General features: G+C 35.3%; 2 protein-coding genes across 2 annotated transcripts; both read right to left on the bottom strand.

Moving 5' to 3' along the window:
• Nucleotides 1-125: 125 nt before the first annotated feature.
• LOC110706674 (phosphopantothenate--cysteine ligase 2-like) lies at nucleotides 126-6,484 on the bottom strand. Its single transcript, XM_021884629.1, has 11 exons — nucleotides 6,279-6,484; nucleotides 6,044-6,084; nucleotides 4,738-4,913; nucleotides 4,529-4,655; nucleotides 4,396-4,440; nucleotides 4,238-4,320; nucleotides 3,491-3,540; nucleotides 3,295-3,354; nucleotides 2,505-2,606; nucleotides 1,722-1,841; nucleotides 126-517 (listed from the first exon to the last, which is right to left on the bottom strand). Exons 3-11 carry the CDS (start codon nucleotides 4,883-4,885, stop codon nucleotides 284-286), a joined length of 969 nt encoding a protein of 322 aa, XP_021740321.1. The 5' UTR covers nucleotides 4,886-4,913; nucleotides 6,044-6,084; nucleotides 6,279-6,484; the 3' UTR covers nucleotides 126-283.
• A 3,146-nt stretch (nucleotides 6,485-9,630) lies between these two features.
• On the bottom strand, nucleotides 9,631-14,374 carry LOC110706675 (protein CutA, chloroplastic-like). The gene is made up of 6 exons (XM_021884630.1): nucleotides 14,123-14,374; nucleotides 13,890-13,993; nucleotides 12,996-13,058; nucleotides 10,614-10,645; nucleotides 10,235-10,329; nucleotides 9,631-9,899 (listed from the first exon to the last, which is right to left on the bottom strand). The coding sequence occupies exons 1-6, from the start codon at nucleotides 14,314-14,316 to the stop codon at nucleotides 9,818-9,820; spliced, it is 570 nt and encodes a 189-aa protein (XP_021740322.1). The 5' UTR covers nucleotides 14,317-14,374; the 3' UTR covers nucleotides 9,631-9,817.
• Nucleotides 14,375-15,478: the final 1,104 nt, after the last annotated feature.

The following is a 15,478-nucleotide window of genomic DNA, read 5'->3' on the forward strand; positions in this document are numbered from 1 at the left end:
ATAATGCTTTATGTCAGTAAGAGATACTTCTTTGGATCTTAATCGAACATAGATTTGAAAGAACGAATAATGGCACTATCGTCTTTGCTTTATTCCTCTAAATGCTACCACAAACAACAGGATCGTGTTCATAGATAAACACTTTCATTACAAGACTATCTGGGTACAACAACAATATTCAAAGGTCATAGCTTATGACCAGATGGAAAAATTGTTACATTATTGAAGCTGAAATTTGAGGGGATTAGCATATTTATCAATGATCATTGATATGATATGCTGCTTAACTTTGCAAGGTACCCTCAATATGGGCAGAATGCATCTCTGCAAGAAGCTCAATGAGTGGAATCTCTACATCAGTCCAGGCCTCACGTCGAATACAAGTTTTCCCATGAGGAGTGACAACTGTGACCTCTTCTTTGCGATTAGCAAGTTCATTTGCTACCACAGCATGCATATTGTACTTATTAAGTGCTGAAGAGGCTTTGTCCAAAAGAATCAGAGAATCTGTTTCTAACTGCTCGAGTATCAAAAGGGGAAGGAAAAAAAAAAAAAAAAAAACCCTTAAAACAGTAGGATTGAATCCAAATTTATGCTCAGTATCAAACAGTAAGATGCAAGAAGCTTCTTATACAAAGCAGAATATCATACAAGACGCATACTATGAAAAAGTTAGATATTCCTAGCACATACAAACCACATAGCAATATATCATCGATCTTATAATAGTTGAGTGGTAAGCCTCATATTTTGAGGGTGAGATAAAAATGCTTTTCGAGAGAAAATCTTTCTCCAAACATTAAAGAAGAAACTACAATGCAAAAAAAATAAGAAAAATCAAGCTAGAATACCCTAACATGGTCCAATCATCCTATTGACCTTGGTTCTCATATAGTCATATCTATGATAATCAACAAGCACACAATCTATTACAATTCAACTTTAGGATTAAAATTTTGTCATAATTCATAACACTCTTTGTAATCTCGCAAGAATTCCTTCCAAAAGACCCACACAACCAATGTAACTTAGTGGCATAACTCAAGCACTTCGCAAAAAAGTTCAATGTATCTAAACAATTTCCAAATTCTGGGTAAGTCTCAACTTGACACAATAATTCTATGGAGTATCTCTTAAGTTGTACACACCTAAATTTATTCGGAAAAATTATCCCACCTTTGGGGCTTCTGCTAAAAATAATCCCACCTTTGGGGCATCCGCTAAAAATAATCCCACCTTTGGGTTATTTTTAAATAATCGGACGCCCCAAAGGTGGGGTTATTCCGGGCAATTTTTCCAATTTATTTCATTTTTGAATTTCTATGTACTTAGTTCTATGTCAATTGTATCCAAATATATGGGTCAAGTAAAGTTCTCTTGATCAACTTAAAAAACACTTCAGTCAACAGAAGAAATAACTAGTCACATGGTCCTATAGAAGTTCCTACATCCACACCAAAACAAGCAAAGACTAACACAGCCTTACAAACTTCCTACTTGCAGACTAAAACAGGCGAAGGACAATTGACGGCCCTACACAAATTATTCTACCTAATTGCCCATACCCAAAGCTAATGAATCCCCACAACCCACTTGTCTAACATCATTTTCTTTCTGCCACTAACCTGTTACCCCTTATCACAAAACTGGACAGACAAGTTTGCAAAAACTACTGAAGTATAATATTTGCTGAATGTATAATATATGCAAACAAGACTAACCTTAAAGGATATGAAATATGCCAGAGGAGCCCAGTCCTTTCTAAGCACAGAGAGCATCTTTGGTACTTGAGCAAGACGCATATCCAGGGGTCCTGCCGCAGACTGAATCTTATGTTCTGCCTGCAAATTGAATTTGCTGAGCAATGGATGAAAAAAGGAAATACTCTGTAATAATAATTTGTTACAAAACTTCCTTTGCATTCAAGACTTTATACACACAACAGACAAAGCAACAAATGCTTTGACTCAGACAAATGGGATGTGATTTCAAGTAATTGTAGTATAATGGAACTAGTACCAAGGGGATATAAGTGATTTGATTTGTTTCAGTTATCTACTCAAGTATCTCATTTTTTTGTTATAGTTTCTAGTTCCTATATGTGAACAATTATAATAACATGACAGTCAAGAATGGAATTTTAGTTTCTTTCCTACGAGTACTATCTATGCATGGAATCTTAGTCAAAGTGCGAAGTCTAAACCATGATAATAGTATTGAAGCAATTATATGAGATCGAAGAGCCTTAGCCCGTGGAAAGGGTAGTATAAATATTTTTGCATGTTCTTTTTCCTATTTATGATAGGGTGGGGAAGATGCCGATTTTTAATAAAGATTGCAAACACTTATTTTATTTGTATTTTTTTTTAAAAAAAAAAAGGGGGATTCAGATAGGCTATTCAATGAATTGTATGATCAGTAAGGTATTTTTCAAAGAAGATTTCCAACTACAAAGATCAATAACAAACAAAGAAACTTTAATAGCTCACAACACTGGTACGTACCATGCTCTCCCAAGGGACATAGAAATCTGAGACAGCAGCAGCAAGATAGAACATAACACGTGGCCCAAGATCCCTTAGTGCACCCGCAATCATCTGCAGCAACTGTTTTAAAAACAAGAGCAATTCAGTTATGCAGGAATGTCTGAGCCAAAAATAGGTAGGCATTTACTGGATGCTACAAAATTTTATGGCAGAAAATTATAATAGAACTTGCTACTTGGAAAAATTGCCACTTCATAAAGCTCTATGGCCACCCCGTGAGTTAAGAATCAAATTTTCAAAATGTCTATCAAATGACACAAACAGACGTGAAATGAAATATGCAAAGTAGAATTATAGTCCAAACAATCATTCCCCGTACCATATTAATAAAAGTAATGAGTCAAAAACTACCAATGTTCATGTACATTATCACGCCAATGTGTTGCTATCATCTTCAAACCAGAAGACGTAAAGTAAACCTGGATGTTGGTTTGCAACCTAAGGGATTGTTTAACATGGCACACAGTTGCAGCAAATTCCATTATCCCAAAAAGAAAATGAAGATCCACGGACAACAACTAGCACAGCTGGGACAAAGTGCTGAGCAGATGAACAAAACTCATCCTTTCCCTCCCTCCAAGTTCTTAAAAAAAAATACAAATCTAAGATATTTCAGGTACTAATCATTTAAAAAATAATAAATAAATCAAAAACCAAACACTAGCTCCGTATATCCTTGAACGCTCATATGAGACGTACATAACCTGAAGATTATAGAAGGCAAAAGATTATAATTAGGGAAGCTAACCTGGAGATATTCAAAAATGGTAGTGAACTGAAGCTTTAACAAGACCCCAGATTCCACCGCCTGCCATTCATAACCCAAAATAACAATCAATAATCTCAATCTTTTCTCTAAAGGATTACAAACAGAAGGAAAAAATGAAGATTTAACAGAATATATGCAAAACACTGATATATAACAAAGATATAGGGGTCCATACTGCATGGTGATTGGAGATTGCCTTCCTTATTGCCTCAGCATGTGATCGCACTGAATGGATGTCAGAGAAGTAACGAGTATTATAAGCACGTAAAGGAGCATTTATTCTACAGAAAAAGTTGGACAAGGACTGATTAAATAATAACGCATTTGTGCTAAAAGTTGATCCCCCCCCCCCCCCCTCTTCCTCCTCCTCTCCCCAAACCCCCATGGCACCTAGAAAAAAGGTGAAAGTTATCTAATAACAACAGAATTCAGCTTGGAATTTGTCAAAGATTTTAAGAATCATCCTGTCAACAAAAAATACCAGCTTTACTTCTTAGACGACCACAGAAACTGTAAGATCCCATTTCTTTGGCTTTAGGATTTCTTTCTCAATGCAAGTTTCTTCTGTGGTAAAGGGCAGCTAGATAAGGTCATTAGGATGATGATTCCAATTTCTAACAAGTTTTGATGATATTAATTCAGATATTATGTTTTTTCCAGGAATCTTCAGTCTTCTCAGGAAGCTAGTTTGCCGGTGTTATGAACACATATCGGTAGGTCCACAGGGAAAAGCATATCTAGAGGGCTGTAATTTTTCTTGTTGATCATATGGCCCAAATCAGGTTTTAAGATGTCAGACAACCAGAAACTAATTTCCCACTAATAAATATCTTTCTTGATTTTTTGGCCGAAAAAAAAAAAAAAAGGAACCACTACAGAGTCAGACAACAGTGATAAATACTATAGGTGGGGAGAGGCTAACCTTGTACTGATTCATTAGTTGATTCAAAACATTCAAGCATCGGGTCATCAGGAAGAGATCTACAGTATGGCTGGCAGGTTCCTCTGGACCAATCATCACACAATAGCTTCAATATAGTATAACTTAAGATAGATTGCATGAAAATTTTGAATAGTTACCTCCGGTTGAGAAAGATAACAGCATATCCAGCCTTGAGAAAGTACCTGAAAGCTAAACATATTGTCACCACTCACCACTAACAAATAGAAAACCTTTCAAAAGCACTAATTACAGTATGGCACAAGCCATTACTCTGTAGATGCAGCTCCTCGAAAGCCTGAACTGAAGTTATCAATATAGCGAACGCATCTTTGCTCAAGGGGAACAGTCGTGCCACCAGAAGTTATACATACAATCTTTCTCTTGGAGGCTTCATTTCCTATAAGAAAATTGTGATGCTTAATAACTAAAGTTGTAACCATGATAAACACATTTTTATCAATAAACATACAGTAACTCACCGGATGCATGAGAGTTGTGCTCAATAAATTCCTTTAACTTTTGGCTTATGACCAAACGATCTTTGAGAGGAGGCGCAGTGTCAAAAAAGTTATTAACTTCCGCCATGAATGATTCTTCTGGGTCATTTGACCTGCCATTTGAAGACATGGACTTCTGGTTTTTTTTTTCAGCCACTCTGTAGACAAAAAAAAATGAATATTAAGGACACTTGAGTTTATAAACGAAAAAATTGCATATATTTTCATTGCAATCTACATAAATCAAACCAAGATAAGCATAAACAAATCCATGGGCAATGACAAAACCATAGTGCTACTTGCCACTGATCAATTGCTCACTAGTCACTAGGACCCTGAGCAGGTACATATATCAGTCCCTTTCCTAGCATTGTGTTTACAGGCCGCTATTGATCTACACCAACTAAAGTTCCCTTGAAGATCACTTCTTCCTAGCCCCATATCACAGCAGTTGCTATGATGACAACATGCATACATTGTTGCATTGCTACAAACACGAGAAATTCTCCTAATACTTAGAAAAATAAATACAAATGAAGAACAACAAATACAACCACACACAATTCTTAAATAAGGGCATGTAAATCGGAAAGAGTGACAAGTTTGTAACCTTTACCAGCAAAAATAACGAGTTCCTAAATGAGGACTTGACTGAAGAACTAGCTTAAATCACCCTTGTTGCATATGGATACTGACAAAATCTATTTAATTTTGAATTCTAAATTTCAATTCCAAATATAATGTTTAGGAAATTGTAAAAATTCAAATCTAGCAATTTCACAGTTAAAAAATTTCAACTATTTTTTTCACAATTAGGGATTTCACAAATTATTAGTTTATCATACAAAAAAGTCTTAAAAATAAATAGTATATATTAGTCAAAAATAAAACAGTAGCTTTCTATCAAAATTCAGAGGAATTAGCCTTAACTCTTGAATCCCAAAAAAATTAAATGAAAACAGCACAATATTGATAAGCCAATGAGGGATAGCTCAAATGGTTATATATATATAAATAAATTGCTCGAATCATCACAACGAGATGATCTACGTCTAAATCTACCTTATGCAGTTTATGATCATTGTTAAATTCAAGAGACAAAACAATGTGAATTCAATTATAACATTCTCTTATAAATCTTCAATGGCATCAACACTAAATTTACTGATGATAAAGAAATATTCCCAATTATATGAAATATAATACTAATCGTGCATATAAAAAAGGCATAAAAAAAAAAAAATGAACAATTTATTAATTGAAAATTGATCATATAAAATTAGGTTACCTGAAAAGGGGTGGTGAGTGGCGGCGAAGAAGTGGTAGTATCTGAAAGTGTCAATATGAAGTAAATATTATACACCCAAATTTTGTTAGATTAATGTTATTCAGATTTAATTTGGTAAAATATAGTGATCATAGTATATGTATAAATGTTATAATTAATTAAATTAACAACACAATTAAAATGATGAAGAAAATGGTGGAAATAATAATAAAAAGAGTAAAGATTGAAGGTTTACTTTGGGAGAGCGAGTAGGAGGAGAGAGAACCAACAAACAATATGATGAACAAGAAATACGGAGGAGTACTTGTAAAATGTTGAGGGGATTTTATTAAATTTTGGAGCTTGTAGAAAAATTTGGAGTAACAGAATTTTGGAACTTGTTATAAATTGGAAAACGCATTTTGACTCTTTGACTGTGTTACTCCGTAGAGGAAACGAACAAACGATCCACCACTTTGAGAGAACAAATTCATGCAAATTTTATTTGGATAGATAATGGTGTTTTTTTTATCCCAGTCATCATCACTATCACATAAATTAAAAAAATTACTCTCTCCGTTTTATGATAATAGTAACACTATGACGGTTAAAAACTTATCAAAAGTATTTTACATGGCAATATATAATACGGAGGACATATTGGTAAAAAAAATATATAGTCAAAGTAACATATGAATAGTGCAAAACTCAAATAGTTGTGAGTACGAAGTATTACGAAATGTATAGAGTAGGAGCAAAGGGAAATGATTTTAGCACATCTTTATATGAGAGCACATTTTTCTATGCACTTCTCACATAAACGGTGTGCTAAAATTAATTAGTAATATGTCAAAATCAATTTCCAGGAGCACGAGTGCAAGACCTTATGTGGAATGACTAACAACAGTACAACAACCTTAGATATGTGAGAGTTTGAGATAAAGCATGAGTTGCAAACCATAACACATAGCAAGATTAGCAACAACCTCTTTTACATGAGCAATTGAGCAGCCCAAATTACAAGTGATTAAAAGTGCGAGTAAATTAACAGAGGTTGTTAATTAAGCATAGTATAATTGATTAGCTCGACTTAGGATAAGATTTTTCTACCTATAAAGCCTGAAAAATTAAGTCGGACTCATCATGATTACCTCTAAATTAAAGAGAGAGCCTCATTTATATCAATGGGTTGAATGCTAACATTAATACAAACCTAACTCGTGTAACCTCCGTTTATGTAAAGATAATATGACAACTTTAGTTTGGCAATCCTGCATTCTCATCCAATTCACATCATAAGTACTCAACCATGCATCTAGGTAATTTAATTTAATGGAAGGGGCATTAATTATATACAAGTAAGGAGTATAATAATGCATTTTAGGAGTAACTTGTTTAGTAGTTGCATTTTGTCATTTTTAGGGAGAAGATAATTAAACTAGAAGTATGGCCGTTTTGTATTCGCATTGTTAAATTTAACTTTTAATCACTTGTTTGTTTTATTTATTCAAATGTGTTTCTTCAAATACAATTAATACTTCATATAATGCATAATGGGTAAAAGGTAACCCGACTAAACTCAATATTTTTGACATCCTCTAGGCTCAAAACTATCTAACTTATTTTATATGTTAGTATTTTTTTCCTTCAAAAATAAAATGTCTCCCTTTTTATGGTCATGCATACAAGCTTATGAAGATATTATGTTGGCATAGTTCCGCCGAATTTTTCAACTTGCCAATATTACTACGAAGTAAAAAAAATAAAGTAAAATGTAACAAGCTATAGTTTTAATGCATCAATGTTTTATGTGAGTAAGATGACAAATAATGTGAAGTACCGAACTTCTACCCATTTAATGAGGTGTCAAAAACTAATTCGCCAACTCAATTTGACCTAGAAAAAAATCGATTCAAATTTCGACTCGTATAGATACAATAATTTAGCATAATTCAACTTTTAAATAGACTCAACCCAACCCAATCCATCCAAACCAACCCAAATATCCGAATTAATACCTCATATTCAAGCTACCATGGATGGAGTTGCTTTCTTTTTTGCAATATACTTTTAAACTAGCCCTTAATTTTGGTGGAATATAACATTTTTTGTACTCTTCTAATTACATTATTTGATAACAGCAATTGTGAATTTAATTATTCAACACTTTTTTTTTTTTTTTGGCAAGTCATATTATATCAAAATAAAGATTGAGATCGTACATCATACAAATAAGATGGCGCTAGAGTTTACCTCCTCAACCTTGTAGGAAGGGTTAAGCAGAGGATTCTTCATTTTCATGGCCCTAAAAGAACGCCCCTGAGTCAAGCTTTAGGGACTCCTAAACCAACAGGCTTAAAACAGCTTAATAAACTAACAGCTGCACCACAGGTTCAATACCTTTGCAAGCCACCCGAAAAAAGAACATCGCACTGCTGCGCTAGTAAGTGTAACATATTGACCACTGAAGATATTTTGGTTTCGCTGGAAACAAGCATGATACACTTTGGACATCAGATGATCAGATCTTTGTGTATACTAGCTTGAATAGAAATTAAGAGCTTGCTCTCAATAAGCCGTAAACCTGCTTGCTTACATTTAGAATACTCGGACAGCTCCACACAATAACAGCTGCATAAGAACACTAAAAAAAATGCTAAGCATTTTTGTAGCAGCATCATAAGGCCTGCAGAAGATAAGGGAGAAGAACATTCCGCCAAGTCCGCCTTTTCTGCTGTCAACCTGTTCAGAAGAGCCAACAATACCACTGATATTGGGAACATGTTAAAGGATAGAATACTAATACCCCTAGACTAAATTATCCCATCCCCCTCCAACTGATCAGCAGCATGCTTCTATCCAAGACCCTAATATAGCATCCACTTCACAGTTGCTGAGGAATTGACCTTGGATAAACCATTGAACCCATCTCACCCACGGCTTGTCCGAGCTAAAGCCCAAAGTAAATTCATGACAGCTGCTTTTTCCATTTATGAAAATCTTTACATTTATGCCAAACTGCAGACTTTAGAAGGCATACATTCTCCTAAGACACAGGAGCTTTCTTAGACAAATTGATACCATTGTCCATAATTCCATAAGTACGCTCGGCAGCCCTACTCCAAGAAATTCTTAGGCATAATAAACAGCTAAAACCAAATGTCCTAATGAGCTGCAGCATCACAGCATAAGAAGGTTTTTGTTCTCCAAGTTTTGCTCAAACAAATGTAATCAAACTTTCAGTTAAAAAATTTCTACTCCACAATAATCGATTAAAGCTTCACTTCCAAAAATAAACTATACGGAGTAGCTTCCTTGTTATTACATCACTATAAGCCATATACAGTCATTCCTGAAAGTTATTGCTCGACATTTTAATCTTAATAAATGGAAAAGTCAGTTGACACGACCTTGAGATAAGCCATGTGCACAGCAGCACAGGTGCAAAGCTCAGTGCTAAAAAAATTGGCTAAGTTTGCACAGCATCCACATAATCCCACCAAACTCAGAATTACCTTGTAGACTCGGGCACAGCAGTGCCATGACTGCAAGGTCTGCAATCTTAACAACATATCTACATATCAATATACCAGCTAATCAAAAGGAAATTACAAGCAAGGGAAGTTCATACATTAAGATGGCTTGATAATCAATTCCATATTTTCAAAGTTTTCATTTATTTATCCACATAATAAGGTTTAAAAAGTCACAATAACCAGTCAACGGGGAATTTTTTTGATTTACAAGACCGAAAGAACCATCATTGAGTTACAGTTTTGGCACTAATACTGAGATTCAGTCCCTTGTACTGTTCTTGAGCCATTCAAGATATGGAGCATTTCCACCAGTAATGGGCATAGCTATCACTTCAGGTACCCTGCTCAAATAATAAATTAAAAAATAATGTCCTTCAGAGCCTAAAATTAAGAATACGATGAATAATCACAGGTAAGTAGGCAACAACCATAGTCAGGTGCTCGAAATCTCGCATATCAGGTATCAAACAAACGTACAAAACAAAAGGAATTTCTAATTCTCATCTTTCCTAAATATCCTGATTGATGATAAAACAACACGTATCCAGGGAACATTGGATCATGATTATTTAAAGCAACCCTTAATATTCAGTATTTTGACATACTTTCATCATGGATGGTGATAGCAATAGGCTATAATGTAACGAAAGAAAAAATGATGAGCTAGGTAACTTACTCATAGTCATGGTTCACTTTAACATGCTCTGTCAGAGCATCTAGCAGGGATTCCCTGGTTTTGATTATAAGTAGCTCCTCTGAATCAGTTTGTATCTGCATACAAAATAATCATGTAAGCTTAATGGCAAAGCCGTTGATACTTCCATGGTTCACACATGGCACATCTCAGTAATATATGGGCAAGTATCAATGCACCTCATGATGAATTGAAGATGCATCAATGTATTATCAATTCGTGCTAAATAAGAATGACACAAAAGGTGAATGCAAAGAAAATACTGATTTTCAAATGAGACAGGAGCAGCATATTCCTTCTGAAACATGCGTGAAGTGCTAAATTTCAATTTCAACTTCTATACATTGGATATGACCTTTACCTCTCCATTCCATTCATAAACAGACTCAACACCTGCAAACACACAAATTTTTGGGTCAGTAGCAGTCCATTTACTCACGTGGAAACCACCCCCCCCCCCCCCCCCCCCCACATGACTTGAACCCTGGTATTAAAGGACTTCCAACTCCAAACCCCTTGGCAAGCTTGTATTAAAGTTTATAAGCTTACACAGTAGGTAAAGATCATAACAAATTCCAACCACAAATAGCCAATTCCAATTAAATTACATAAGGCTGTGTGAGTGTAATATGTGATGCACATAATGATGCAAGAACAACAGCTACAAATAAGTTGGCGTACTGATCAGTTGATGACTTCCAAGATCTATAAATCAGGCTAAATGTAGGATACAGAATTCTCAAGTAGTACAACTTTCCACGACACAAAGGAAGAAAACTTACTTAGCTCTTCTAGGTAGGTGCAGTTCATTTGTCCATTGTAAACTTCCTTACTTAAAACTGTATTATCAATCTATGATCATTGAAAATTAATCCCCTTGTCCAAACGAAAATGTAAGTATCCTATGTTGACAATTTTGTTCGCTATATTGAGTCCCATCTTCACTAAGCCATTCCACATCTCACTTCTCGTCACATCTTTGGTCAATATTTCATCCCCTAAATTTGTGCACAGAGTGAATATGGACCTCTCCATATGAGATCAAAGGAGTATAATTTCATATAACTACAGAACAGCAATTATAACTAGGAAAAATTGAAATAAATAATCCCACCTTTCGTCGATCTGCTCAAAACGAGCTAACCTTTGCATATTCTAGGAACGAGCCCACCTTTGCCCTCTATTTTCTCAAAATGAGCCTTTTTACCTATGACCTATTGAATCGGTTAATTTTTTTTCTTTTTTTAAAAAAAATCTTTCTCCTCCACCTCACCACCCTCTTCCATCTGCATTCCCTGCCACCACCAACAAAACCAACCCTGCTCCTCACACCACTCCTCACCGCAACCAAAGTCACCGCACCACCTTCTCAGCAACAATACACCACCAAATTACAGCATTGACCACCACCGTCACCTTTCATCTCCGACCACCATCAGCCTCAATTAATCACAACACCCTAAAATAGAAGAGCCACCCTAAATCAACCCTTGCTCGACCACCTTAAACCAAACACCCCCACCCTTGAAACATCCTTGAAACCTAAACCCCCATTACCGAAATCATCCTCACCAGCATTGCGCCCCACCCAATTGAAATCACTAAGCCATTAACGCATCACTTGACTTCCGATGGTTATTAAACGACGCCATATCGTCATTTATAGGAGGATTCAGAAATTCATCCCTATTTTGATGGTTTAATTGCTTCCTAGCAAAATAGTTGTTGTGATTTTGATGGTTTTTGTTGCGGCTTCTAGCCTGCTAGGTGCGGTGGTTGGAGGTCGGTGTGGGGCTGCTGGTTGCGGTCGAAGCTTAGTGATTGTTGGGGTTGTATGGCTTTGTTGATTGCTAGTGGTGGGTTGGTGGCAAGCTGTTGCTACGAGCGTGGTGATTTGATGGGGGGCTGCTGGAAGCGGTGGTCGATGTGGGGCTGCTGTGGTTAATTGGTCAAGGCTCGATGGTTGTGCGGCTTTGTTGATTGCTGGTGATAGGTCGGCTGGCGGGAAAGGGGGTAGCTATGGTGGTGGTGGGGGCTGAGTCAGGAGGAAGGAGGTGGTTCTCTTTTTTTTTAATTATCTAAGTTATTAACCAATTAGAAGATGACACATAGCAAGTCACCTTCTAAAACCGATTACCTAATTATAAAACTGGTCAAAGGCTTGTTTTGAGAAAATAGGGGGCAAAGGTTGGCTCGTTCCTAGAATATTCAAAGGTTGGCTTGTTTTGAGCAGATTGAGCAAAGGTGGGATTATTCTTTTCAATTTTTCCTTGTAACTATACTTTAACAGTAATGATTTATTGTCTTTTGTGATGATCATCATAGCCCATGGCATCAACTTTTTTTAACCAATTTAGACATAGATCCTTGTAATATAAGCACTACTAGAGCCAAAAAAGGGAAACATGATGACAAAGGAAACATGATGCCTATAGTTTCACTTCCTAGAAAGCTTATACATTATAAAACATGGCTTCTTTAAGGGCTTGATGCTTGCTTGAGAAACGATAGATAAGGCATAGATCCTATAATTGTAAATAAATTACAGCAAACTTACTCTCACAAGTCAACAAATAGTATCATACTAATAATTGTATACAGCAAATCGGAGGGAAAAGTAACTTAAAACCATCAAGTACATGTCCTTGACATGATTACGGGTTCAGATGGTTGACACAATTGGTTTGAATGTCAGTAGCTTTTAGCTTAGGATGAATTGAGCTGAGAATGCAAGCAAACACACCTGGTACACGATTAACACATGCTGCAAGTCTCTCCTTAACAATGCTTGCTGCCAGCTTTTTTCCTGCATGTAAATTTGGTATCCCGTTAATTAATCATTAAAACAACGAATCCCTGCTATGTTCTAAGGCAAAGCATCACCCACATAGCAACCTTCTACATAAAAACACCAAAAACAGCTTCCTTTAAGATGTTAATTCAACGGTAAAAGTCCAGATCATCTTAGCAAGCATACACTTCCGCAATCTACATGTACGCTACTAAGACAGTTTGCACATCAAGGGGATCAATACAGACAAACATATACTCCTTAACAACATACTACATAAAACATATTACCTACATTCTTGAATAACAGCTACCTTTGGCTTTAAAGATCAAATTCAATTACTGACTTCTCTATATAGTGATTAAATTTTTAAAAACATTAATCGTTACTCATAATCTCATATCAAACTGCTTTCAATTATAATGTTCTCAATCTCTAATATATACCTTCATACCAATAGCCTTATCACTTTACTTAAAAAATATTTGACAGTCGAGTACTCGAGTACAATCTTTTAGACACAATTCTTTGACAACGGAGAGGATATTGAAATCGAATAAAGAAAATATCACTCTCCAAACATCCAACTATCCGCGACTAAAATAGAAATTATTTTAATCAACAATGTAGCATTATTATACTTATAAAATGTTGTTAATTCATAATTTCAACTCCAAATATATGTAATTGACAACATAAACACCATTCATTATCACACATTCACACTATTAACTAAAAATGCGCATTCTACTATAACAATTGCATATGCAAATCAATAAAACATCTCATTCTTCGACGAAAACGACAATCGAAAAAATCAAGGGTTTCATGAACAAGAAAATAAACCTGCTTCTTTGTTAGGAACAGTGACATAAACAACAATGCTAGGCACAGTATTGCTCGTTGCCGCCATTTTTATAGAATTAAAGCTTCTTGATTGTTCCTTTGATCTGAAAACAACAACACCATCATTAATAAAACCCTAAAAATTGATCATACAACATAATTTCCAAATAATCAAACTCAAAAAAAATTCAAAAAATTGGGGAAAAAATTGAGAGGAGAGAGAAAGTGAGTACCGAATGAAAGAGAAGGAGAGAGAGTGAGCTAAACCCGTTTTGGAAGAAGGAGGGTAGAAATTGGAGAAGCCTAAAGTGAGAACACAGATAGCGCCTACGATTGGAAACCTACACCTTGCTGTAGAGGATCGTACCACCGAGGAGAAGGAGGAAAAGAAGGGTCTAGAAGTGGAAGAACAGAGAGGTGATACCATTTCTCTGTCTTTAAGGTTTTTGTGTCATTTGCTTTACTTTTACTTTATTGTACTATACAATCTAATGTTTGATTATTTTATGATTTGATTGAATTAATTAAATTTAATTGTATATGTGTGTAAATGTGAATGTGTGCTACCTTTGGTTTGGGCTGGTCCAGAATCCAGCTAGATAGGTAATCCTTTCTTTTCTGGGTTGGGGGCATGAAATTCATCAATGAGTTTTTGAGTACATATATACAGTACAAAGGATTCCCAAGGGTTCAATAAGCATGAGAAGCATAGTTGCATACTCGCATACACGAATTGTCCAATCTACGCTTGGGTGTAAATATGACTGCACGAAGGGTCAATGGACATGATCGTCCAATCTACGATCAGGTGTAAGTACGACTGTACGAGGGTCAATGGACGTGTCACTGGTTCATGATGTGCACGAGCTTCAAATGTATAACAAGCTCGATGGGGTGTGTTGTCTTGTGTATAGCAAAGTGTGGCTCTTGAATAATGTTGAGTAGTTACACTCGAGTGTATAGTATGATTCACGCTATAAAGATATACAGAGTATAGAATTGTTTCAAAGATCGATACTCGTATAGTCATATATCTATCAGTATATTAACTTAATTCGAGTTGATCATCCTAAAAATGTATATCGGATCCAATTAAAGATTTAAAGTTAACGGGGCACTTGAGCACGTAGCTCACAAGGATAAAAGATATTGTGATCTAAGTTTGCTAGTATGTCGATTGTGTATCTTCTACAACTTTATGAGTGAGACGAATTTTCACCAGCTTACAATAAATTAGGTAATATTCTTCGTACAACCTCACTAGGATATACACCATACTATTGTTTTTGCTTATGATAATTCCAATAGTTATCATATTATTAATTTTAAAACTTTATTGTGTCAAAAAAAAATATATTAAAAACTTTATTGGTAATAAATCCAAGATAAAATCATACGTAGTATCAGCTGATATGAATTACAATCACAATCTTTTTTACAGTTTGGTGAAGATCTTTTTAGAGAGCTCAAAGAGATATAGAGATATGAAATTGTCTTTCTTTCTTATTTGTTGACAATGTAGTTATTTTCCCAACCTAAAAATTAATTAAATTATAAAATGTTTTTACTGTATTTGACTTAATTTCAGT

Source organism: Chenopodium quinoa, unplaced genomic scaffold (assembly GCF_001683475.1).
Source record: "Chenopodium quinoa cultivar QQ74 unplaced genomic scaffold, ASM168347v1, whole genome shotgun sequence".
NCBI lineage: Eukaryota > Viridiplantae > Streptophyta > Magnoliopsida > Caryophyllales > Amaranthaceae > Chenopodium > Chenopodium quinoa.